Source organism: Coregonus lavaretus (genome assembly GCF_964263955.1).
Source record: "Coregonus lavaretus genome assembly, contig: HAP1_SCAFFOLD_728, whole genome shotgun sequence".
NCBI lineage: Eukaryota > Metazoa > Chordata > Actinopteri > Salmoniformes > Salmonidae > Coregonus > Coregonus lavaretus.
Window position 1 is genome coordinate 71,033 of NW_028160568.1, and position 26,500 is coordinate 97,532.

Consider the following 26,500-nt stretch of genomic DNA (forward strand, 5'->3'; position numbering starts at 1 on the left):
CAAGTGGGATGGGAAGAGACGGTCAGGGGCTGCTTTACAAGGGAGATGGGAAGAGACGGTCAGGGGCTGCTTTACAAGTGGGATGGGAAGAGACGGTCAGGGGCTGCTTTACAAGTGGGATGGGAAGAGACGGTCAGGGGCTGCTTTACAAGGGGGATGGGAAGAGACGGTCAGGGGCTGCTTTACAAGGGGGATGGGAAGAGACGGTCAGGGGCTGCTTTACAAGGGAGATGGGAAGAGACGGTCAGGGGCTGCTTTACAAGGGAGATGGGAAGAGACGGTCAGGGGCTGCTTTACAAGGGGGATGGGAAGAGACGGTCAGGGGCTGCTTTACAAGGGAAGAGACGGTCAGGGGCTGCTTTACAAGGGAAGAGACGGTCAGGGGCTGCTTTACAAGGGGGATGGGAAGAGACGGTCAGGGGCTGCTTTACAAGGGGGATGGGAAGAGACGGTCAGGGGCTGCTTTACAAGTGGGATGGGAAGAGACGGTCAGGGGCTGCTTTACAAGGGAGATGGGAAGAGACGGTCAGGGGCTGCTTTACAAGGGAGATGGGAAGAGACGGTCAGGGGCTGCTTTACAAGGGGGATGGGAAGAGACGGTCAGGGGCTGCTTTACAAGGGAAGAGACGGTCAGGGGCTGCTTTACAAGGGAAGAGACGGTCAGGGGCTGCTTTACAAGGGGGATGGGAAGAGACGGTCAGGGGCTGCTTTACAAGGGGGATGGGAAGAGACGGTCAGGGGCTGCTTTACAAGTGGGATGGGAAGAGACGGTCAGGGGCTGCTTTACAAGGGAAGAGACGGTCAGGGGCTGCTTTACAAGGGAAGAGACGGTCAGGGGCTGCTTTACAAGGGGGATGGGAAGAGACGGTCAGGGGCTGCTTTACAAGGGAAGAGACGGTCAGGGGCTGCTTTACAAGGGGGATGGGAAGAGACGGTCAGGGGCTGCTTTACAAGTGGGATGGGAAGAGACGGTCAGGGGCTGCTTTACAAGGGAAGAGACGGTCAGGGGCTGCTTTACAAGGGGGATGGGAAGAGACGGTCAGGGGCTGCTTTACAAAGAGGATGGGAAGAGACGGTCAGGGGCTGCTTTACAAGGGGGATGGGAAGAGACGGTCAGGGGCTGCTTTACAAGTGGGATGGGAAGAGACGGTCAGGGGCTGCTTTACAAGGGGGATGGGAAGAGACGGTCAGGGGCTGCTTTACAAGGGAGATGGGAAGAGACGTCAGGGGCTGCTTTACAAGGGGGGTGGGAAGAGACGGTCAGGGGCTGCTTTACAAGGGGGATGGGAAGAGACGGTCAGGGGCTGCTTTACAAGGGAGATGGGAAGAGACGGTCAGGGGCTGCTTTACAAGTGGGATGGGAAGAGACGGTCAGGGGCTGCTTTACAAGTGGGATGGGAAGAGACGGTCAGGGGCTGCTTTACAAGGGGGATGGGAAGAGACGGTCAGGGGCTGCTTTACAAGGGGGATGGGAAGAGACGGTCAGGGGCTGCTTTACAAGGGAGATGGGAAGAGACGGTCAGGGGCTGCTTTACAAGGGAGATGGGAAGAGACGGTCAGGGGCTGCTTTACAAGGGGGATGGGAAGAGACGGTCAGGGGCTGCTTTACAAGGGAAGAGACGGTCAGGGGCTGCTTTACAAGGGAAGAGACGGTCAGGGGCTGCTTTACAAGGGGGATGGGAAGAGACGGTCAGGGGCTGCTTTACAAGGGGGATGGGAAGAGACGGTCAGGGGCTGCTTTACAAGTGGGATGGGAAGAGACGGTCAGGGGCTGCTTTACAAGGGAGATGGGAAGAGACGGTCAGGGGCTGCTTTACAAGGGAGATGGGAAGAGACGGTCAGGGGCTGCTTTACAAGGGGGATGGGAAGAGACGGTCAGGGGCTGCTTTACAAGGGAAGAGACGGTCAGGGGCTGCTTTACAAGGGAAGAGACGGTCAGGGGCTGCTTTACAAGGGGGATGGGAAGAGACGGTCAGGGGCTGCTTTACAAGGGGGATGGGAAGAGACGGTCAGGGGCTGCTTTACAAGTGGGATGGGAAGAGACGGTCAGGGGCTGCTTTACAAGGGAAGAGACGGTCAGGGGCTGCTTTACAAGGGAAGAGACGGTCAGGGGCTGCTTTACAAGGGGGATGGGAAGAGACGGTCAGGGGCTGCTTTACAAGGGAAGAGACGGTCAGGGGCTGCTTTACAAGGGGGATGGGAAGAGACGGTCAGGGGCTGCTTTACAAGTGGGATGGGAAGAGACGGTCAGGGGCTGCTTTACAAGGGAAGAGACGGTCAGGGGCTGCTTTACAAGGGGGATGGGAAGAGACGGTCAGGGGCTGCTTTACAAAGAGGATGGGAAGAGACGGTCAGGGGCTGCTTTACAAGGGGGATGGGAAGAGACGGTCAGGGGCTGCTTTACAAGTGGGATGGGAAGAGACGGTCAGGGGCTGCTTTACAAGGGGGATGGGAAGAGACGGTCAGGGGCTGCTTTACAAGGGAGATGGGAAGAGACGTCAGGGGCTGCTTTACAAGGGGGGTGGGAAGAGACGGTCAGGGGCTGCTTTACAAGGGGGGTGGGAAGAGACGGTCAGGGGCTGCTTTACAAGGGGGATGGGAAGAGACGGTCAGGGGCTGCTTTACAAGGGGGGTGGGAAGAGACGGTCAGGGGCTGCTTTACAAGGGGGATGGGAAGAGACGGTCAGGGGCTGCTTTACAAGGGGGATGGGAAGAGACGGTCAGGGGCTGCTTTACAAGGGAAGAGACGGTCAGGGGCTGCTTTACAAGGGGGATGGGAAGAGACGGTCAGGGGCTGCTTTACAAGGGAAGAGACGGTCAGGGGCTGCTTTACAAGGGGGATGGGAAGAGACGGTCAGGGGCTGCTTTACAAGGGGGGTGGGAAGAGACGGTCAGGGGCTGCTTTACAAGGGGGATGGGAAGAGACGGTCAGGGGCTGCTTTACAAGGGAGATGGGAAGAGACGGTCAGGGGCTGCTTTACAAGGGAGATGGGAAGAGACGGTCAGGGGCTGCTTTACAAGGGAAGAGACGGTCAGGGGCTGCTTTACAAGGGAAGAGACGGTCAGGGGCTGCTTTACAAGGGGGATGGGAAGAGACGGTCAGGGGCTGCTTTACAAGGGGGATGGGAAGAGACGGTCAGGGGCTGCTTTACAAGTGGGATGGGAAGAGACGGTCAGGGGCTGCTTTACAAGTGGGATGGGAAGAGACGGTCAGGGGCTGCTTTACAAGGGAAGAGACGGTCAGGGGCTGCTTTACAAGGGGGATGGGAAGAGACGGTCAGGGGCTGCTTTACAAGTGGGATGCACTGTTGAGCGTTACATCCCGAGAGGTTCGTGCTGAATGTACGGAGATTGTGACAGCCGGTTAAATGGCGTCCCTTGAGAAGGAAAGAACAAGATGTATGTCAGGAGAAGTGCAGTGTTATCATAAGGAGACGTATACTTGGAATACGGAGGAGGAATGGAGGGGAAAAAGAGAGGCAGAGGAGGTCTAAGAGAGAGAGGGAGGAAGAGGGTGAGATTGAGACAGTTAAAAATGGTTGAGAAAAGGGAGAAGGTTTGTTAAAGAAGAATGGTAGAAAGTGTAAGTAGGGTGAGTTGAAGACAGGAGGAGAAATGGAAGTGAATGAGGGGGAAGTATCGGAGGTGGTAGGTGTGGTGAAGTTCTCGGAGCCCGAGGCTTGCACCGAGGTTCAGGATAAAGATGAGTCTGTGACAGTAGGAGTGAAGTTTGTGGAAAAAATGGACCCTTGCCTTTTGGCTGATCCATGTGTGGTTTCAGGGTGGGTGAAAACAGAGTTGGGTACTGTGGAATCAGTGAGGGTAATCAGAAGTGGTGTAGTGATAATTGTTTGTGTTTCTGCTGGTCTTTTGAGTTTTGATGTTGAGTCTTTGCCCAACAAAGTGATGTTAGGATATATAAGTTATCCGGTTTCGAGCTTTTGTGCTTAATACATTACGTTGTTACAGGTGTCAAGCTTATGGGCATGTGGCAGCAGTGTGTAGGAGGGAGGTGTGAGAAGTGTGCAGAAAGGCATGAGACTAAGGAATGTGTAGCATTGGGGAAAGTAGTGGTATGTGTTAATTGTAGGGGTGCCCATGGGGCTGGGGATCAGAAATGTCCCGTGCGAGAGAGGCAGGTTGAGGTTTCCAGGGTTACAGTAGTGAAGAAGTTGTCGTATGCTGAGGCAGTGAAGAAAGTAGAGGAAGATGGGGTCAAGGGGGAGGGATCCTGAGAGGAGTGGTGGGAGTAGTAGAGGAAGATGGGGTCAAGGGGGAGGGATCCTGAGAGGAGTGGTGAGAGTAGTAGAGGAAGATGGGGTCAAGGGGGAGGGATCCTGAGAGGAGTGGTGTGAGTAGTAGATCTGTACCAGTACAGAGGGATAGGCCAACAAGTGATATATGTTTCAGTAAGATTGGATTTTTAGCGTTTATAGCAATGGTAATCAACTGCAGGGATGGAATGTAAGTCTCAGAAAATAGAGTTTGTGGTGGCAGCTGCAGAGAGGTATTTGGGTGTGCGAGACATGACCTCAGAAGAGTTACAGGGTGTGTTAAGTGGTGGTGTCCCATCCTTTCAGGCTGTTGGAATGAGGTAGGACTAAATAGATTTAAATAGTGGAGTATGGTAGTTATTATTATTATTATTATTATTATTATTATTATTATTATTTTGTGAGTGTAGTGTTAGATGGTAGGGTATTGTTTTTTTTTTGTTTTTTTTTTAAAGCAAAGTATAAGGGAGTTATACTCCAGTCCAGTAGGTGGCGGTAATGCAACATGTATTGGATGCCAACCGCCGTTAAACCTCATCGAAGAAGAATAAGAAAATTCAACGGAAGAAGAAGGAAGCTGAACTCCGTCACAGCACCGTCTATTTTGCTCCAGTTTTGTGTGGTTAGCTACATCAACTAGCCATCCCGTCTCTGTCTAGTTTCTTGAAATTCCACTCACGTTTTTTGGGCGGGATTCTCTAAACGGGGTAGAGGTAGGTGTATTCGGGATACAGTAATTGCACAATTCGTTGTTGAACCGAGACACTATCTCTGAAACAACGGGCCTGCGCAGGCACCCGTTGGCGATAGCCCTGACAGGCACAATGAGCTTGGAGCAACAGAGCGACAGCGTGGACGCGGACGAGTCGCAGGACAGGTCTAGCAGCAGTAGGCTGTCGGACAAGGAACAGGACCCGGAGACAGACGACTCCGACGATGAAGGCAAGACGCCGGCGCTTCCTCCGCAGAGCAGCCGAGAGGAGAGTGGCCCTAACCTGAGAAGCTCCAGGTCGGATTTCGCAGCGGCGGAGGACAATCCCCGGTGTCAGCCGAATGTACAAGGCGCCTCGGGGCAGGGGGGTACCGCTATGGCTGGCCCAGGTTCGGTTGAGAGTAACTCCAACAGCCTGTTCTCCATGCTACAGAGCAGGACTATTAGGAGAGGGCTGTTCGTGGATCCATCTAGGGATAACTTTAGGACAATGACGAACTTGTATTCTTCCATGAGTCCGGCTGCAGACTCGGTCAACCTCAATACCCAAACTCATGGCGCGGTGTTCAATTTGGAATACTCCCCCGACGGGTAAGGACAGGATGAAATTGATTTTTACGTGTTTGTTTGTTTTGTGTACATTTTTAGACATAAGTTTTATCCATATTTGTGCAAGATGGTAATAGGAAAGCTAGTTAAGTTGTATGATCAGTAGTCACAATCCACAGACAGACCTTTTTTACATTACACAAGTTGACCAGGAAGAACCAACTTATCCAGGAGTCCTAGGGGAGGGCCTGTTTCTGTTGTGACCTTACGTCCCACCCCTCCACAGGTCTGTCCTGACAGTGGCCTGTGAGCAGACAGAGGTTCTCCTGTTTGACCCCATCTCCTCCAAACACATCAAGACCCTGGTGGAGGCGCATGAAGACTGTGTCAACAACATCAGGTAGGATAGCTAGCTGGGTGTTGTCTGCCCCAGTATCTGGTCGTTAGAGATGTCGACGAGGAGCATGAGGTGTCTCCTCTCTTAACGCCCAGGAAGCTCCGATTCAAACTGCCGCTAGACAGCTCTGCAAGCTTTAATGTCAAAATATGTTCGTTGTTCACCAAATGTAGAGTTTCGCTGAGCAACTGTCATCATTTACGGCCGGCATGTACTTCCAAAAAAAGGTCTTAAGTAAAAATGTACAAGCAACCAAAAAAAAATAAAAAATAAGCATTTTCAACACAACAACAGCAATCACTCATAGTTGCCACGCAGAGGTCTGAAGTCTACAACAGCTCAATACGTTGGAGGTGCCGAAGAGGCATTTTTACACCTTTTCTGGAAGTACATACTGGCCGTAAACAGGACTAAATGAAGATGGTTGCTCAGCGAAACTCCCACACCCGTCGCTATGGGCGGGCCATAGGGGGCCGGGCCCGCCCCAAAAATGCTTGTGCCCCCCCCCCCCCACTTGAGGGAATGTATTATTAAATATACGTACTGTAGGCTAATTATAATTGTGCCCTGCCCTCCCATGCATTTCATATGCCCCCCTTAAGACTGAGGTCTGGCGACTCCATATTCGGTGACATTAAAAATGTTGTGTTTAGATGCAAGTAATTGTCTGTGCAATTGTGATATGAAGTGTGCATGATTGAGCTCCAACTTATCTTAGTGGTAGCAGCTTTGTAAATCAAACAGAATGCTATTGATGATTTAAAGGGGCAGTCTGGGATTCCAACAACACCAAAGCGTAGACCCCGCCATATTCTGTGAGTAACGAACATATTTTGGACATTATAACAACTTGCAGAGCTGTCTACTGGCATTTTTAATCGGAGCTTCCTGGGCGTTAGAGGAGACACGTCATGCTCCTCGACGACATCTCCAGCCCAGACTTTCTCTAACTGCTCCCCAGGTCCACCCAGCCGTTCCATGTATTGGAACTATTCCAGTCTCCAGCCCAGACTTTCTCTAACCTCTCCTCAGGTCCACCCAGCCGTTCCATGTATTGGAACTATTCCAGAGTTAACACACCTGATTCAACTTATACGACTAGTTATCAAGCCTGTGACTACTTGCTAGTTCGGATGGTTTGTAAATGCCCTAGCCTTCTCCTGCCTTCTCCTGCCTTCTCTAGCTTTCTCCTGCCTTCTCTAGCCTTCTCCTGCCTTCTCCTGCCTTCTCCTGCCTTCTCTAGCCTTCTCCTGCCTTCTCCTGTCTTCTCCTGCCTTCTCCTGTCTTCTCCTGTCTTCTCCTGCCTTCTCCTGCCTTCTCCTGCCTTCTCCTGTCTTCTCCTGCCTTCTCCTGTCTTCTCCTGTCTTCTCCTGCCTTCTCCTGCCTTCTCCTGTCTTCTCCTGCCTTCTCCTGCCTTCTCCTGCCTTCTCCTGTCTTCTCCTGCCTTCTCCTGTCTTCTCCTGCCTTCTCCTGCCTTCTCCTGTCTTCTCCTGTCTTCTCCTGCCTTCTCCTGCCTTCTCCTGCCTTCTCCTGTCTTCTCCTGCCTTCTCCTGTCTGTCTGTACGCTAGCTGGATGTTCCCTATCTCTGGTCCAGGGCATTTACATGTGACTAGCCGATGCTGAGCCTTGAGCAGGCCACACATAACCTCCCTGGACCAGAGATACTGCTGGCTGTTCCCAAGCCTTCTCCTTCCTGGCTGTCTCTGTCAGAAGTCTGTCAATGCTGTTTGTCCTGTAAGTAATGTCCCTAGGTCTGCTCCAGCCCTGAGACATGGCTATGTCCAGACTGCTTTGGTGTCCTAGCAGACGGATTCTCTACACAACCATGTCTCATGGCTCTATTTCAGCTAGATTCCTCTCTCTCTGCGTCCGTCTCAAAACACATTAGACAATCATGTCTCCCTGAGGGGAGGCACCCTGGACCTTCTCAACCGTATTGGATGTGGAAATGGAAGGCGAGGAATCACAGAAAGACTGAGCCCCTTTGGGTCTTTGAGCCCCTTTGGGTCCTTTGAAAAGCGTTTTTCTAAATGCCATGTACAGTATTGTTGTTATAATGTACGGGCTGCTCTTCTCTTCACAGGTTTCTGGACAACCGTTTGTTTGCCACGTGTTCTGATGACACCACCATAGCTCTGTGGGACCTGAGGAAGCTGAACTCCAAGGTGTGCTCGCTGCACGGTCACGCCAGCTGGGTCAAGAACATCGAGTACGACACCAGCACACGACTCCTCGTCACCTCCGGCTTCGACGGAAACGTCATCACCTGGGACACCAACAGGTGTGTGTCGACGTCTGTTATATGCCAGTGTCCAATCTGTGATATGCCAGTGTCCAATCTGTGATATGCCAGTGTCCAATCTGTGATATGCCAGTGTCCAATCTGTGATATGCCAGTGTTTGTACAACAGAAATGGCATGCTATTCTCTATAGAGTGACTACTATACTATAGTGCACTACCAAAGGTTTCTGGTCAACAGTAGTGCACTAAATAGGGATTAAGGTGCCATTTGGGATGCAGGCCCTGACTCCTCCTCTATCTGACCCCTCCTCTACCTGACTCCTCCTCTAACTGACTCCTCCTCTATCTGACTCCTCCTCTACCTGACTCCTCCTCTACCTGACTCCTCCTCTCTCCTCTACCTGACTCCTCCTCTCTCCTCTATCTGACTCCTCCTCTATCTGACTCCTCCTCTATCTGACTCCTCCTCTACCTGACTCCTCCTCCATCCTCTACCTGACTCCTCCTCCCTCCTCTATCTGACTCCTCCTCTATCTGACTCCTCCTCTATCTGACTCCTCCTCTACCTGACTCCTCCTCTACCTGACTCCTCCTCTACCTGACTCCTCTCTCCTCTACCTGACTCCTCCTCTCTCCTCTACCTGACTCCTCCTCTCTCCTCTACCTGACTCCTCCTCTCTCCTCTACCTGACTCCTCCTCTACCTGACTCCTCCTCTCTCCTCTACCTGACTCCTCCTCTACCTGACTCCTCCTCTACCTGACTCCTCCTCTACCTGACTCCTCCTCTCTCCTCTACCTGACTCCTCCTCCTCCTCTCCCTGACTCCTCCTCTCTCCTCTACCTGTAGGTTTACAGAGGATGGCTGCCCCCACAAGAAGTTCTTCCACACGCGTTACCTGATGAGAATGCGTCTGACACCAGACTGTTCCAAGATGCTGATCTCCACATCATCAGGCTACCTGCTGATCCTTCATGACCTGGACCTCACACAGTCTCTGGAGGTCGGCAGCTACCGTATGCTGCGGGCCAGACGCACCCCCCTCAGCCCAGGTGAGACCCTGTCACTGCATCTCCCCCCTCTCCCCCATCCTCACCCCCCTCAGCCCAGGTGAGACCCTGTCACTGCATCTCCCCCATCCTCACCCCCCCTCAGCCCAGGTGAGACCCTGTCACTGCATCTCCCCCATCCTCACCCCCCCTCAGCCAAGGTGAGAGCCTGTCACTGCATCACCCCCATCCTCACCCCCCCTCAGCCCAGGTGAGAACCTGTCACTGCATCACCCCCATCCTCACCCCCCCTCAGCCCAGGTGAGAACCTGTCACTGCATCACCCCCATCCTCACCCCCCCTCAGCCCAGGTGAGAACCTGTCACTGCATCACCCCCCTCTCCCCCATCCTCACCCCCCCTCAGCCCAGGTGAGACCCTGTCACTGCATCACCCCCATCCTCACCCCCTCTCCCCCATCCTCACCCCCCTCAGCCCAGGTGAGACCCTGTCATGGCATCACCCCCCTCTCCCCCATCCTCACCCCCCCTCAGCCCAGGTGAGACCCTGTCACTGCATCACCCCCATCCTCACCCCCCCTCAGCCCAGGTGAGACCCTGTCACTGCATCACCCCCCTCTCCCCCATCCTCACCCCCCCTCAGCCCAGGTGAGACCCTGTCACTGCATCACCCCCATCCTCACCCCCCCTCAGCCCAGGTGAGACCCTGTCACTGCATCACCCCCATCCTCACCCCCCCTCAGCCCAGGTGAGAACCTGTCACTGCATCACCCCCCTCTCCCCCATCCTCACCCCCCCTCAGCCCAGGTGAGACCCTGTCACTGCATCACCCCCATCCTCACCCCCTCTCCCCCATCCTCACCCCCCTCAGCCCAGGTGAGACCCTGTCATGGCATCACCCCCCTCTCCCCCATCCTCACCCCCCCTCAGCCCAGGTGAGACCCTGTCACTGCATCACCCCCATCCTCACCCCCCCTCAGCCCAGGTGAGACCCTGTCACTGCATCACCCCCCTCTCCCCCATCCTCACCCCCCCTCAGCCCAGGTGAGAACCTGTCACTGCATCACCCCCCTCTCCCCCATCCTCACCCCCCCTCAGCCCAGGTGAGACCCTGTCACTGCATCACCCCCATCCTCACCCCCTCTCCCCCATCCTCAGCCCAGGTGAGACCCTGTCACTGCATCACCCCCCTCTCCCCCATCCTCACCCCCCCTCAGCCCAGGTGAGACCCTGTCACTGCATCACCCCCATCCTCACCCCCTCTCCCCCATCCTCAGCCCAGGTGAGACCCTGTCATGGCATCACCCCCCTCTCCCCCATCCTCACCCCCCCTCAGCCCAGGTGAGACCCTGTCACTGCATCACCCCCATCCTCACCCCCCCTCAGCCCAGGTGAGACCCTGTCACTGCATCACCCCCATCCTCACCCCCCCTCAGCCCAGGTGAGACCCTGTCACTGCATCACCCCCATCCTCACCCCCCCCTCAGCCCAGGTGAGACCCTGTCATGGCATTACCCCCCCTCTCCCCCATCCTCACCCCCCCCTCAGCCCAGGTGAGACCCTGTCACTGCATCACCCCCCCCCTCAGCCCAGGTGATTAATGTGAATCTGTCTCTAGATGGTTCAGCGTCTGCTTCGAGGTCAAGTGGGGCTCCTCGACAGGGGAACGACTCCAGCAAGATCCACCCTCACAGAGAAGGTCAGTCTGAGGAATATTAGGCTTACTTTAGACATTACAAGTCTATTGGAAAACAACCATTCAAACACAAGCTATTAGGTAGCTGAATAAACTCCACTCCACGGTGAAGGAACTTTCTAATGAACTCCACCAAGGGAGTGGAGCGGAGACCAGGTTTGTGGAATATGGCTCCGACTACATTGATTCTCCCATATTATGTGTGACAAACAGGTGCTGTTAGATTAGAATATAATTTTTCTGCCTGTTTGGAACAGTGTAAACAACCTTAAATAAATTATAAGTCATACCATCCTGTTCTAACGAGAGAAAAACAAAGTGTGAAGGTTTTATTACGGCATAGCAAATATTAAAAACAGCAGAATTTGTGAAATTGCTTTATCCGACATTTTGCCGTTGCTTGGTGCTCACGGAATCCGTAGGCTATTTAAATAAACAGTCAAACAGGCAGCAGAAGCGGGATCGGTCTTATTTCTGTAGATATGGAGGATTTATAAAGCCCGGACAGTTTAACAGTTAGGCTGTTGATTACAGACCTAATTAAATTGGGGTTTCTGCTCTCCTCAATGTTCTTAGACAATAAGGGCTGTTTCCTCGTCTCCTGCCTCCCGCTTTAGTTCTCAATCCCAATATGCTGGTGTCCCAACCTTTGCTGTTATGCACATAGCAACATGGGGAAAGGAGCCAATTCTACGGCGCACTGAAGATTATGTTTCAGAGCCGCGGACAGCGACCGTATCCAACGCGGGAGAAGGCGCATTTGTTATAAAATAATATTAGATTTATTAGTGTTGCACCATTTTGTTATTACGTAATATAACCGTATACAAATTTCAGTATCACGTGTCTTTTGAGTGATGGACTGTGCCGTTCCTGTGGCCTCCGCAATGGATCAGTCCACTGAGACGGGAGCCAATCAAACTGGTGTCTTGAGCGCCATGAAAAATCATTCTAGTAATTGCGACTGCTCGACTAAAGAAATCTGTCGACCAACAGCCTATCGACCAAACAATCGACGAGTCGACTAAATGGGGTCAGCCCTAGTTGGCTGTCGGTGTGTTGTGTTGACTGTCGGTGTGTTGTGTTGACTGTCGGTGTGTTGTGTTGACTGTCGGTGTGTTGTGTTGACTGTCGGTGTGTTGTGTTGACTGTCGGTGTGTTGTGTTGACTGTCGGTGTGTTGTGTTGACTGTCAGTGTGTTGTGTTGGCTGTGAGTGTGTTGTGTTGACTGTCGGTGTGTTGTGTTGACTGTCGGTGTGTTGTGTTGACTGTCAGTGTGTTGTGTTGACTGTCAGTGTGTTGTGTTGACTGTCAGTGTGTTGTGTTGACTGTCAGTGTGTTGTGTTGACTGTCTGTGTTGTGTTGACTGTCTGTGTGTTGTGTTGACTGTCTGTGTTGTGTTGACTGTCAGTGTGTTGTGTTGACTGTCGGTGTGTTTAGTTGACTGTCGGTGTTGTGTTGGCTGTTGTTGTGTTTAGTTGACTGAGTTTTGTTGTGTTGACTGTCGGTGTGCTGTGTTGCTTCCCCCGTCTATGTTATGTGTTGACTAAGGCTGTGGATGACTGTAATTAGCCAGCCAAATGACCACGGTCACAGTAATAACCGTTGGAATTATTAGTGTTTTTTTTTATGCCCATTTTCTCCTCTCCTCCGCTCCTGACTGCGTGTGCTGCCATAGAAATAGAATGAATAGAACAGGTGTTTTAGTTTTTTACGGTTATGATGATTATTTTATTTTCATAATTGTCGGTTAGACGTACACGGTTTGAAGGTCATTGTGCCAGCCCTAGGGTTGACTTCATGTTGCTGCCCTCTCCCTCTCCCAGGTCTCTCCCCCAGGAACAGTTTAGAGGTGTTGACTCCAGAGATCCCAGGAGAGAGGGACCGGGGAAACTGCATCACCTCTCTCCAGCTTCACCCTAAAGGATGGGCCGCCCTCATCCGGTGCTCCTCCAACATGGACGACCAGGAGGTGAGTCACCTGACCCCCCAAAACCCCCAGGAGGTAACTTTCACCACACAGCACCCCGACATCTACACACAGCACCCCGACATCTACACACAGCACCCCGACATCTACACACAGCACCCCGACATCTACACACAACCCCCCGACATCTACACACAGCACCCCGACATCTACACACAGCACCCCGACATCTACACACAACCCCCGACATCTACACACAACCCCCCGACATCTACACACAACCACCCCGACATCTACACACAGCACCCCGACATCTACACCCAACCCCACGACATCTACACACAGCACCCCGACATCTACACACAGCACCCCGACATCTACACACAGCACCCCGACATCTACACACAGCACCCCGACATCTACACACAGCACCCCGACATCTACACACAGCACCCCGACATCTACACACAACCCCCCGACATCTACACACAACCCCCCGACATCTACACACAGCACCCCGACATCTACACACAACCCCCCGACATCTACACACAGCACCCCGACATCTACACACAGCACCCCGACATCTACACACAACCCCCGACATCTACACACAGCACCCCGACATCTACACACAGCACCCCGACATCTACACACAGCACCCCGACATCTACACACAACCCCCCGACATCTACACACAACCACCCCGACATCTACACACAGCACCCCGACATCTACACCCAACCCCACGACATCTACACACAGCACCCCGACATCTACACACAGCACCCCGACATCTACACACAGCACCCCGACATCTACACACAGCACCCCGACATCTACACACAACCCCCCGACATCTACACACAGCACCCCGACATCTACACACAGCACCCCGACATCTACACACAGCACCCCGACATCTACACACAACCCCCCGACATCTACACACAACCCCCCGACATCTACACACAGCACCCCGACATCTACACACAGCACCCCGACATCTACACACAGCACCCCGACATCTACACACAACCCCCCGACATCTACACACAACCCCCCGACATCTACACACAGCACCCCGACATCTACACACAGCACCCCGACATCTACACACAGCACCCCGACATCTACACACAGCACCCCGACATCTACACACAGCACCCCGACATCTACACACAGCACCCCGACATCTACACACAGCACCCCGACATCTACACACAGCACCCCGACATCTACCTCATGGTTCTCCTTTAACATAACGCCAAAGTGTTTTTTTGTGTTACAGCCTGAATTTAAAATTGATGAAGTTGAGATTTTTTGTCACTGGTCTACACACAATACCCGATAATGTCAAATTAAAATTATACTTTGGCATTGTTGAATACTTGTTTCTGATTGGCATGAAGGGCATTCTAGAGCGTGCATTATTTCCCTGTAACACACGGTATATCAACACAGTAGAATTCAATGGCTGTAGTTCATTCTTACATGTTCTGTTTGAGCTGCTTTTGAAAGCAAAAGTCGAATTTGAAAACATTTGGCGTTGTTGAATTGGATTTTCATAATGGCAAGCTAGGACTGGCGGTTTGGTTAGCTAAACTAGCAGGTCTGTTTGTTTGGTTACCACGGCAACTATTGTATCTTGTAAACCTGCTAGCTACTTCAGTGGATGTTGAACACATTTCTAGAGGTAAATGAACACATTTCTAGAGGTAAATGAACACATTTCTACCAGCAAATGAACATATTTCTAGAGGTATAAATGTGTTAAATTAGAGCCATGGATGATCAACTCGGGGCTCTATGCGTTCTCTGGAAAATAATGCAACTCCATGGGATTTTCCAGTCGTTCATCATTTTCCATAGAACGCATAACCCCTCGTTAGGCTGGGCAATAGAACGAGTCAAAATTCACCCAAGGCTGAAAAACGGCAAAATAACGTTGGTTAAGCTGGATAACTAGCGAATGAATTGAAACGAACCTTCGCAGAGCCTCTTCTGACTGGAGTGATGCTTAGAATTCCATTTTGCCTAAAAGGCACAAAAAAAATGTCTCCCTTTTTGTTTTACCACTACAATCTGTAGTTGGGACGAAACTGGGGAAAAAAACAACTTGTGTAGAAAATAAACATCCGCACCTCGATGGTGTCAACAGTGTTTATGTCTGCGTAATGAGGAAGTAGGGACAAAATGAAAACTTCTGACTATTGCTGGTCTAGTGATCGATGACAACCGAGCTGCTCAGACTTACATCATTACAAAGAGGAGATTCTCCTGATTTTTAAAATGGTGTCCGACTTGAAATAATGCATATATACACATTGTGAGAGATTTGGCGAAATAGACAGACATACCCCTATTCCCCCTGTAGGAAACAATGGGACGACCTCAGAGTTCCAGGAGTAAAAATATAATGTTGAAGTTTGAACTACCAGCAATTGATCACAGCATACAATGCTACCCACATTTACATCATAAGAAATAATAGATTATCCTGAATGAAATGGTGTAGAACATCAAAATATATCAATTTTGAGTTATTTGGCGAAATACAGACATTGACATTATGTTGGAAGTAGGAATGTCTAAAAAGTGCAGTATTTTATTTAACCAGCTTCCTTGTTAAAAAAAACACACTAAAGCATCAGAACATGGTTAAAACTATAATTTTTGTACCAAGGATGGTCAGTCCATCCATCCATAACTTATCTAGCAGGAGACCGGTAGCTTAGCGGTTAAGAGCGTTGGAGCAGTAGCCCAAAGGTTGCTGGTTCGAATCCCCGAGCCGACTGAAAAATTATGTCGGTGTGCCCTTGAGCAAGGCACTTTACATTTTAGTCATTTAGCAGACGCTCTTATCCAGAGCGACTTACAGTTAGTGAGTGCATACATTTTCATACTTAACCCAATTGCTCCTGTAAGTTGCTCTGGATAATAATGTTTGCTAAATAAAATAACTATTGTCTATACATTTTTAGTGGCTTCATTTCTCCAGCCACATCCCAGTTTTTTTACCAAAACAGTGGGAGGCCACTTTGTTATTGTTTCAACTGCTGATTGGTGCTTTAAAAGGGGGTGTGACTGGCAGATAATGTTACCCATCTTAAGAAAGTTTTTATTTTTATTTTTTATAATTAACTAAATGAATGGTGTGTTTGGTTTAAGGGTATATGGACCATTGTTGCATTGTTCATTGTTATGCTGTAAATGGCTATTTTATGGTTGTAAGTGATAGAATTAACTAACAAATATTATAATATCAGTAAGGACACTGTGTTAACTAACCTCCAAACGAGCTTCAATGCCATACAACACTCCTTCAGTAGCCTCCAACTGCTCTTAAACACTAGTAAAACTAAATGCATGCTCTTCAATCAAACGCTGCTGGCACCCGCCCACCCGACTAGAATCACTGCTCTCGGCGGGTCTGACTTAGAACGTGTGGACAACTACAAATACCTAGGTGTCTGGTTAGACTGTAAACTCTCTTTCCAGACTCACATTAAGCATCTCCAATCCAAAGTTAAATCTAGAATCGGCTTCCTATTTTGCAACAAAGCCTCCTTCACTCATGCTGCCAAACATGCCCTCGTAAAACTGACTATCCTACCGATCCTTGACTTCGGCGATGTCATTTACAAAATAGCCTCCAACACTCTACTCAGCAAATTGGATGTAGTCTATCACAGTGCCATCCGTTTTGTCTCCAAAGCCTCATACACTACCCACCACTGTGACCTGTACGCTCTTGTTGGCTGGTCCTCACTACATATTTGTCGCCAATCCCACTGGCTCCAGGTCATCTATAAATCTCTGCTAGGCAAATCCTTGCCTTATCTTAGCTCATTGGTCACCATAGCAACACCCACCCGTAGTCTGCGCTCCAGCAGGTATATCTCACTGGTCATCCCCAAAGCCAACACCTCCTTTGGCCGCCATTCCTTCCAGTTCTCTGCTGCTAATGACTGGAACGAACTGCAAAAATCTCTGAAGCTGGAGACTCTTATCTCCCTCTCTAACTTTAAACATCAGTTGTCAGAGCAGCTTACCGATCACTGCACCTGTACACAGCCTTTCTGAAATTAGCCCACCCAACTACCTCATCCCCATATTGTTATTTATTTAGCTCATTTGCACCTGGTTAAATAAAGGTTAAATTAAAAAAATGTTTTAAAAGGATATACACTATATTCAGTAACCTTAGGTATAGAAACTGATTGTCAGATCGATACAAGGCTTCAACATTTATTATTTCAACTGCTAAATAATTCCAATAGATGGCAGCAGTGAGAATGAAGATCAATTTTCCCCCTGGATAGAGACCCCCTGGTGGAGAAACTTATTTTCCTAGTACATTCATTGTCAAATTCATCAACCAGCATCGAGCCGCTCTGCCTTCTCGCACAAGTAGCCAACTCGACAAGCCCGTTAGCGTGCACTCGGCCTTATCACGCAAGCAAAGGTCATGTTGAGGTACATTTGCTAACTGCGGGGGTTGCACTATGTAATTTATTGGCGGGCTGAAGATGCAGTCTTTTGTCTTTTCTGTCATATGAGATATTAAGATGACTATATAATGCATGTATACTAGAGTTGAGGTTAGCGAATCTGACTAGATCCGGCTATAGTTTTATTTTTTTGTTCTCCCAAAAGCAACACAGGTTTAATACGAGAGATACAGTGCCTTGCAAAAGTACTCATCCCCCTTGGCGTTTTTCCTATTTTGTTGCATTACAACCTGTACTTTAAATGGATTTTTATTTGGATTTCATGTAATGGACATACACAAAATAGTCCAAATTGGTGAAGTGAAATGAAAAAAAGTACTTGTTTCAAAAACTGAAGTGTCACATGACCTCAGTATATATACACCTGTTCTGAAAGGCCCCAGAGTCTACAACACCACTAAGCAAGGGGCATCACCAAGCAAGCAGCACCATGAAGACCAAGGAGCTCTCCAAACAGGTCAAGGACAAAGTTGTGGAGAAGTACAGATCAGGGTTGGGTTATAAAAAAATATCCCACGGAGCACCATTAAATCCATTATTTAAAAAATGGAAAGAATATGGCACCACAACAAACCTGCCAAGAAAGGCCGCCCACCAAAACTCACGGACCAGGCAAGGAGGGCATTAATCAGAGAGGCAACAAAGAGACCAAAGATAACCCTGAAGGAGCTGCAAAGCTCCACAGCGGAGATTGGAGTATCTGTCCATAGGACCACTTTAAGCCGTACACTCCACAGAGCTAGGCTTTATGGAAGAGTGGCCAGAAAAAAGCCATTGCTTAAAGAAAAAAATAAGCAAACACGTTTGGTGTTCGCCAAAAGCCATGTGGGAGATTCCCCAAGCATATGGAAGAAGGTACTCTGGTCAGATGAGACAAAAATTGAGCTTTTTAGCAATCAAGGAAAACGCTATGTCTGGCACAAACCCAACACCTCTCATCACCCCAGAACACCATCCCCGCAGTGAAGCATGGTGGTGGCAGCATCATGCTGTGGGGATGTTTTTCATCAGCAGGGACTGGGAAACTGGTCAGAATTGAAGGAATGATGGATGGCGCTAAATACAGGGAAATTCTTGAGGGAAACCTTTTTCAGCGTTCTAGAGATTTGAGACTGGGACGGAGGTTCACCTTCCAGCAGGACAATGACCCTAAGCATACTGATAAAGCAACACACAAGTGGTTTAAGGGGAAACATTTAAATGTCTTGGAATGGCCTAGTCAAAGCCCAGACCTCAATCCAATTGAGAATCTGTGGTATGACTTAAAGATTGCTGTACACCAGCGGAACCCATCCAACTTGAAGGAGCTGGAGCAGTTTTGCCTTGAAGAATGGGCAAAAATCCCAGTGGCTAGATGTGCCAAGTTTATAGAGACATACCCCAAGAGACTTGCAGCTGTAATTTCTGCAAAAGGTGGCTCTACAAAGTATTGACTTTGGGGGGGTGAATAGTTATGCACGCTCAAGTTCTCTGTGTTTTTGTTTTATTTCTTGTTTGTTTCACAATAAAACATATTTTGTATCTTCAAAGTGGTAGGCATGTTGTGTAAATCAAATGATACAAACCCCAAAAAAATCAATTTTAATTCCAGGTTGTAAGGCAACAAAATAGGAAAAATGCCAAGGGGGGTGAATACTTTCGCAACCCACTGTGTGTATATATATATATATACACACAGTTGAAGTTGAAAGTTTACATACACCTTAGCCAAATACATTTAAACTCAGTTTTTCACAATTCCTGACATTTAATCATAGTAAAAATTCCCTGTCTTAGGTCAGTTAGGATCACCACTTTATTTAAAGAATGTGAAATATCAGTATAATAGTAGAGACAATGATTTAATTCAGCTTTTATTTATTTCATCACATTCCCAGTGGGTCAGAAGTTTACATACACTCTATTAGTATTTGGTAGCATTGCCTTTAAATTGTTTAACTTGGGTCAAACGTTTCAGGTAGCCTTCCACAAGCTTCCCACAATAAGTTGGGTGAATTTTGGCCCATTCCTCCTGACAGAGCTGGTGTAACTGAGTCAGGTTTGTAGGCCTCCTTGCTCGCACACGCTTTTTCAGTTCTGCCCACAAATGTTCTATTGGATTGAGGTCAGGGCGTTGTGATGGCCACTCCAATACCTTGACTTTGTTGTCCTTAAGCCATTTTGCCACAACTTTTGAAGTATGCTTGGGGTCGTTGTCCATTTGGAAGACCCATTTTGCGACCAAGCTTTAACTTCCTGACTAATGTCTTGAGATGTTGCTTCAATATATTCACATAATTTTCCTTCCTCATGATGCCATCTATTTTGTGAAGTGCACCAGTCCCTCCTGCAGCAAAGCACCCCCACAGCATGATGCTGCCACCCCCGTGCTTCACGGTTGGGATGGTGTTCTTTCATGTGTCCAGCCTACCCTTGTTGATTATCCCTTACATGAAAATATGAAATGTTTTGAGTCAATAAGTGTTAAACTCCTTTGTTATGGAAAGCATAAATAAGTTCAGGAGTAAAAATGTGCTTAACAAGTCACATAATAAGTTGCATGGACTCACTCTCTGTGCAATAATAGTGTTTAACATGATAATTTTTATGACTACCTAGTGTTTAATTTGATAAAAGCGATCAAAGTTGATTTGAGTTGCCTCCTTCGTTAATTCTCCTGCCCCCAACAAAAAAACGTAATGTGAAAAATAAGATTTTCAGCCCGGGCCTAATATTCTAAGAGTTGATTTGGGTTGGGCCGGCCCGGGTTTATGGTTTGCGCAACATTGTAACCTGTGTGAGACCAACGGGTGACCAGGGCTGTGAGAAGCCAGGATCTCTCTCAGAACTAGAATGAGATTCACTTTCTCTGCTCTGATACACATCAGCCTGCTCCTCTCATCTCTCCAGCGTTGCGCTTCATCATTTATTTCCTTACAGAATCATAGCCGGAGGAACTGCATGATAAATTGAAATACATTTGCAAAAGTTATAGAATTACTGCTGTCTGTTCAGAAATAAGTGAAATCATTCAGAATAGCCCACTACACCATGAGATAATATATAATATAATAATGTATAATTTAGCCACAGAGGATCAATAGCTTATTTAAACAAATAGCTTAGCTGTGGATCGTAGCCCAATAACAAGGAATAGTCTACAGTCGGGAACGAGCGGCAAATCTGTCAGTGAAAAAACAGCATGCCGACAAAACAATATTCACAATATTTCATGTACAATCGAGGGAAAACGCAGGTTGGAAAGCAAATGGCTCCTGCTGAAAAGAGAAGACTCTATGCTGTAGGCTACCAAAATATTTGATCGACTTCCAAATATTGTTTTACAAAAAAAGGAGAGAGAGAGAGGGAGAGGCTTTTGGCACGAGCGCATCGACAATCACCAGCGAGTGAGTCAGTGATACTAGAAAGCATTTTTAGGACTAATTTCCTCATATTGTAGCCTTCGCCTAGGCTATTGATGGATTCAAGACAAGGTCATTTTTATCGGTCTCTGATTCTCAGTTTTGTCAGTGTCAAAGTAGCCTGCCATTTCGATCATTTATGCGGTATTAAAAAAGATTCATGTAAAATGACGTAGAATTGCATGAAATCCGTTTAGGAAAAGGCCAACACTACTACGCAAATGCGATGATATGCATGCAGTGCTTTATTATAAAGGTGAGTTCTTACCTCATGCGTTCCGGAACCTCAGAACTCACCTCTAGCGCTCACTTTTTGTTCCGGGAACCTCCCGATTTACAAGATAAGCACCGTGACTACCTCATCTCTGTACCCCACACATACAATTATCTGAAAAGGTCCCTCAGTCGAGCAGTGAATTTCAAACACAAATTCAACCACAAAGACCAGGGAGGTTTTCCAATGCCTCGCAAAGAAGGACACCTATTGGTAGATACCATTTTTTTTAAATAAAAGTAAGCAGACATTGAATAGTGGTGGAAAAGGTACCCAATTGTCGTACTTGAGTAAAAGTAAAGATACATTTAATAGAAAATGACTCAAGTGAAAGTCACCCAGTAAAATAGCCAGGGGAACCCTCCAACACAGACATAATTTACAAACGAAGCATTTGTGTTTAGTGAGTCCACCAGATCAGAGGCAGTAGGGATGACCAGGGATGTTCTTTTGATAAGTGTGTGAATTGGACCATTTTCCTGTCAAAATGTACTTTTGGGTGTCAGGGAAAATGTAGTAGTAAAGTAGGAGTAGGAGTAAAAAGTAAATTATTTTCTGTAGTGGAGTAAAAGTTGTCAAATATAAATAGTAATATATAAATAGTGAAGTACAGATACCCACCAAAAACTACTTAAGTAAAAATTAAAGTACTGCTTAAGTACTTTACACCACTGAATATCACTTTGAGCATGGTGAAGTTATTAATTACACTTTACCACACATCACTGAGTACCACTCTCCATATTTTAAAGCATGGTGGTGGCTGCATCATGTTATGGGTATGCTTGTAATCGTTAAGGACTGGGGAGTTTTTCAGGATAAAAAAGAAATAGAATGGAGCTAAGCACATCAAAATCCTAGAGGTAAACCTGCTTCAGTCTGCTTTCCACCAGACACTGGGAGATTAATTCACCTTTCAGCAGGACAATAACCAAAACACAAGGCCAAATCTACACTGGAGTTGCTTACCAAGAAGACAGTGAATGTTCCTGAGTGGCCGAGTTACAGTTTTGACTTAAATCTACTTGAACATCTATGGTAAGACCTGAAAATGGTTGTCTAACAACGATCAACAACCAATTTGACAGAGCTTGAAGAATCTTTAAAAGAATAATGGGCAAATGTTGAACAATTCAGGTGTGGAAAGCTCTTAGAGACTCACCCAGAAAGACTCACAGCTGCAATCGCTACCAAAGGTGATTCTACAAACTATTGACTGAGGGGTGTGAATACTTATGTAAATTTGATATGTATGTATTTCATTTTCAATAGATGTGCTAAAATGTCTAAAAACATGTTTTCACTTTGTCATAATGGTGTATTGTGTGTAGATGAATGAGAAAAAAATATATTTAATCCATTTTGAATTCAGGCTGTAATAAGTCACGGGGTATGAATACATTCTGAAGGCCCTGTTGCTCCACCTGGCCCTCTGATTGGCTAGGTGGACGTTTCATTATTGCTTATACCAATCAAATCTTCTGATGAGTGCATAGGGGTCCATTTGAGTTTGCCCTTGGACATGCTTTTCTAATGCCCTGTCTGTCAGCATAGATGAACAGGTTACCCTCTTCTCTCTCCCTCTCTCTCTCCTTCCCCTTCTCCCCCACTCTCTCTCTCCTCTCCCTCCCACCCCCCTCTCTCTCTCTCTCCTCTCCCTCCCTCCCTCCCAACTCTCTCTCTCTCCCCTCCCTCCCTCCCTCTCCTCTCTCTCTCTCCTCTCCCTCCCTCCCTCCCAACTCTCTCTCTCCTCTCCCTCCCACCCCCTCTCTCTCTCCTCTCCCTCCCTCCCTCCCAACTCTCTCTCTCTCTCCTCTCCCTCCCTCCCTCCCAACTCTCTCCTTCTCCTCTCCCTCCCACCCCCCTCTCTCTCTCCTCTCCCTCCCTCCCTCCCAACTCTCTCTCTCTCCTCTCCCTCCCTTCCAACTCTCTCTCTCTCCTCTCCCTCCCTCCCTCCCAACTCTCTCTCTCTCCTCTCCCTCCCACCCCCCTCTCTCTCTCCTCTCCCTCCCTCCCTCCCAACTCTCTCTCTCCTCTCCCTCCCACCCCCCTCTCTCTCTCCTCTCCCTCCCTCCCTCCCTCCCAACTCTCTCTCTCTCCTCTCCCTCCCACCCCCCTCTCTCTCTCCTCTCCCTCCCTCCCTCCCAACTCTCTCTCTCTCCTCTCCCTCCCTCCCTTCCAACTCTCTCTCTCTCCTCTCCCTCCCAACTCTCTCTCTCTCCTCTCCCTCCCACCCCCCTCTCTCTCTCCTCTCCCTCCCACCCTCCCAACTCTCTCTCTCCTCTCCCTCCCTCCCCCTCTCTCTCTCCTCTCCCTCCCTCCCTCCCAACTCTCTCTCTCCTCTCTCTCTCTCCCTCCCACCCCCCCTCTCTCTCCTCTCCTCTCCCTCCCTCTCTCTCTCCTCTCCCTCCCTCCCAACTTTCTCTCTCCCTCCCACCCCCCTCTCTTTCTCCTCTCCCTCCCTCCCCCTCTCTCTCCTCTCCCTCCCTCCCAACTCTCTCCTCTCCCTCCCACCCCTCTCTCGCTCTCCTCTCCCACCCCTCTCTCGCTCTCCTCTCCCTCCCTCGCACCCCCCTCTCTCCCCTCCCTCCCTCCCCCCTCCGCTCTCTCTCTCCTCTCCAGTGGACATGTGTATATGAGTTCCAGGATGGATCTCCCACGCGTCCCCCCGTCTCCCCCCGCTGCTCGCTACGTCTGACCCACTACATCGAGGAGGCCAATGTGGGGAGGGGCTACATCAAGGAGCTGTGCTTCAGCCCTGACGGGCGGCTCATCTGCTCCCCCTACGGGTATGGAGTGTTATGACAACTACTGTCCAATTATGGGTCATTTACGCTATTAGAATGGCTATATAATGGGGTTAAAGTGAAGATGATGTCAGTTGAACTCTTGGTTGAACAGAAGACTGGAGCTTAGAGGAAACCTAAAGATACAGACTCAGTATAAGCGATATGGTAAAACCCACCTAGCCAATCAGAGGGCTTGGTGGACTTATTCTCATATTGCTTAGCCAATCAGAGGGCTTGGTGGACTTATTCTCATATTGCTTAGCCAATCAGAGGGCTTGGTGGACTTATTCTCATATTACTTACACCTATAAAATCTCAGATATCCACGAGTGTATAGGGATTGGGGTCGATTTGGAATTGGGCCACAGTTTTCAGCTTTTGTAATGACTCCCAAGTATTGTCCCAACAGGTACGGGGTGCGGCTGCTCTCCTTCGATGAGAACTGCATGGAGCTGTCTGACTGCCTGCCCGTCCAGACCAGCTGTCTCCGGGAGGTCCGGTCCATCTACTCCCACAGTGACGTGGTCCTCACCACCAAGTTCTCCCCGACCCACTGCCAGCTGGCCTCAGGCTGCCTCAGCGGCCGCGTTGCCCTCTATCAACCCAGGTTCTGACGGCATGGGGGCTGCGTCCCAAATGTCACCCTGTTCCCTATATAGTGCACTACTTTTTGTCCCCGGTCACACGCTCCAGGAATCACGTAGAGAGCAGTGTTCATTAGGCACCAAAATGGAGGAAAACGGACTGAAACGGAGGGACCACCTTGAACTTGGTTTCGCTACCGACCGCCCTCATGCAGTGGTCACCAACCTTTTCTGAGTCAAGGACACAGTGGTCACCAACCTTTTTCTGAGTCAAGGACACAGTGGTCACCAACCTTTTTCTGAGTCAAGGACACAGTGGTCACCAACCTTTTCTGAGTCAAGGACACAGTGGTCACCAACCTTTTCTGAGTCAAGGACACAGTGGTCACCAACCTTTTCTGGGTCAAGGACACAGTGGTCACCAACCTTTTCTGAGTCAAGGACACAGTGGTCACCAACCTTTTCTGAGTCAAGGACACAGTGGTCACCAACCTTTTCTGAGTCAAGGACACAGTGGTCACCAACCTTTTCTGAGTCAAGGACACAGTGGTCACCAACCTTTTCTGAGTCAAGGACACAGTGGTCATCAACCTTTTCTGAGTCAAGGACACAGTGGTCACCAACCTTTTCTGAGTCAAGGACACAGTGGTCACCAACCTTTTCTGAGTCAAGGACACAGTGGTCACCAACCTTTTCTGAGTCAAGGACACAGTGGTCACCAACCTTTTCTGAGTCAAGGACACAGTGGTCACCAACCTTTTTCTGAGTCAAGGACACAGTGGTCACCAACCTTTTCTGAGTCAAGGACACAGTGGTCACCAACCTTTTCTGAGTCAAGGACACAGTGGTCACCAACCTTTTCTGAGTCAAGGACACAGTGGTCACCAACCTTTTCTGAGTCAACGACACAGTGGTCACCAACCTTTTCTGAGTCAAGGACACAGTGGTCACCCACCTATTCTGAGTCAAGGACACAGTGGTCACCAACCTTTTTCTGAGTCAAGGACACTTTCGCAGTCAAAAAAAGCAAGCTGAGCTCTACCGCCTAACATTATAATTTTTAAAAAAATGTAACATTAACCTAATAACATTTTCTCTGCATATTGGCCAAATGCCAGGTCTGGCAATACTGTTCTCTGACCATATTATATTTCAAAACTCGAGCTTTGGTAATAGAATAGTTCAGTTGGTGTAGCACTTGCTGACTGAGGCACAGTTGAGCATAAATTTAAAATTATTAGGTTTTTTATTTTATTGGATTGATGGTCCCTGCATCTGATGGTCATGGTGCTTTCAAGACAGCTGGGAACTCTGGGAACTCTGGGGGGGGGACGAGGTGAAATCATGACATCCGTGATCTTCAGGTCGTGAAGCGCTAGAAAGATGCCCGAGTTTCAGATTTGTAATTCCGAGTTGGGTGACCGTTCAAAACGATTCTTCCCAGTTGTCTTTTAAATGCACTGAAGACTGAAGTGGGACATTTCCGAGTTCCTAGTTGTTTTGAACACGGCATTAGTCTCAGCGGAGGGAGGGAGAGAACAGCAGAGGGTCCTCCTCACGGTCCCTGCTCACGGTCCTCCTCACGGTCCCTGCTCTCTCCTTCCTTTCCTCCGGTGAGACTGAACAGAGAGATGGGGACACTGTCTTCCACCTGATGGTGAAACTCAACCCGCACCTCATCAGCCTCATCCACAAATTCATGTTGTTCCTACGACCAGAGAAAGTGAAATATTACTCGATATTAAAATATACAGGACAAGCTGCTAATAATAATAAAGATGCAGGGCTATCGATACACTTGGCTACTCATTCATTGCAGCTGCAGTGTGTGTGGACAGAGGGAGAAGTGTAATTTCTGTTTTTGTAATAGTGTTGAATAAAAACAGTGTTGAATAAAAACTTTAACATGAACTCACTCGTAAAAACAGCAGCTCTTTGCTGTATTCTTTGACAGTTTCTCTCTGGTCAAGGTGTTAAAAGTTATGAAATGTCACAGGCTAGTATCAAACTTTGTTGTGGCCAGGGTCGTGGAAGCTGTTGGCACGGTGATTTGAGCTATTCGATTGGCCAGCGCAGTAGGCGCACTCGATTTAGCAACAGATCTCCCGGTCCACCAGTAAGGGGAGTTT

The 26,500-nt window shown here is 48.8% G+C and overlaps 1 protein-coding gene across 2 annotated transcripts; it reads left to right on the top strand.

Moving 5' to 3' along the window:
* Positions 1-4,836: 4,836 nt before the first annotated feature.
* LOC311121670 (DDB1- and CUL4-associated factor 10-like) lies at positions 4,837-26,282 on the top strand. Of its 2 annotated transcripts, none has more exons than XM_084196128.1 (8): positions 4,837-5,577; positions 5,822-5,935; positions 8,017-8,214; positions 9,025-9,227; positions 10,802-10,882; positions 12,706-12,884; positions 23,621-23,787; positions 24,197-26,282. In XM_084196128.1, the coding sequence occupies exons 1-8, from the start codon at positions 5,099-5,101 to the stop codon at positions 24,399-24,401; spliced, it is 1,626 nt and encodes a 541-aa protein (XP_084052254.1). In that variant the 5' UTR covers positions 4,837-5,098; the 3' UTR covers positions 24,402-26,282. The 2 variants fall into 2 exon arrangements, with proteins under 2 accessions (XP_084052254.1, XP_084052255.1); XM_084196129.1 differs by having other exon boundaries at positions 12,706-12,851.
* The last annotated feature ends 218 nt before the right edge of the window (positions 26,283-26,500 follow it).

Bases quoted from the DNA above. Each gene is read 5' to 3' on its own strand.
- LOC311121670 (XM_084196128.1), top strand. From the start codon at position 5,099: ATGAGCTTGGAGCAACAGAGCGACAGCGTGGACGCGGACGAGTCGCAG. The intron at 5,578-5,821 runs GTAAGGACAGGA...ACCCCTCCACAG, and splicing joins TTGGAATACTCCCCCGACGG to GTCTGTCCTGACAGTGGCCT. The intron at 9,228-10,801 runs GTGAGACCCTGT...ATCTGTCTCTAG, and splicing joins ACGCACCCCCCTCAGCCCAG to ATGGTTCAGCGTCTGCTTCG.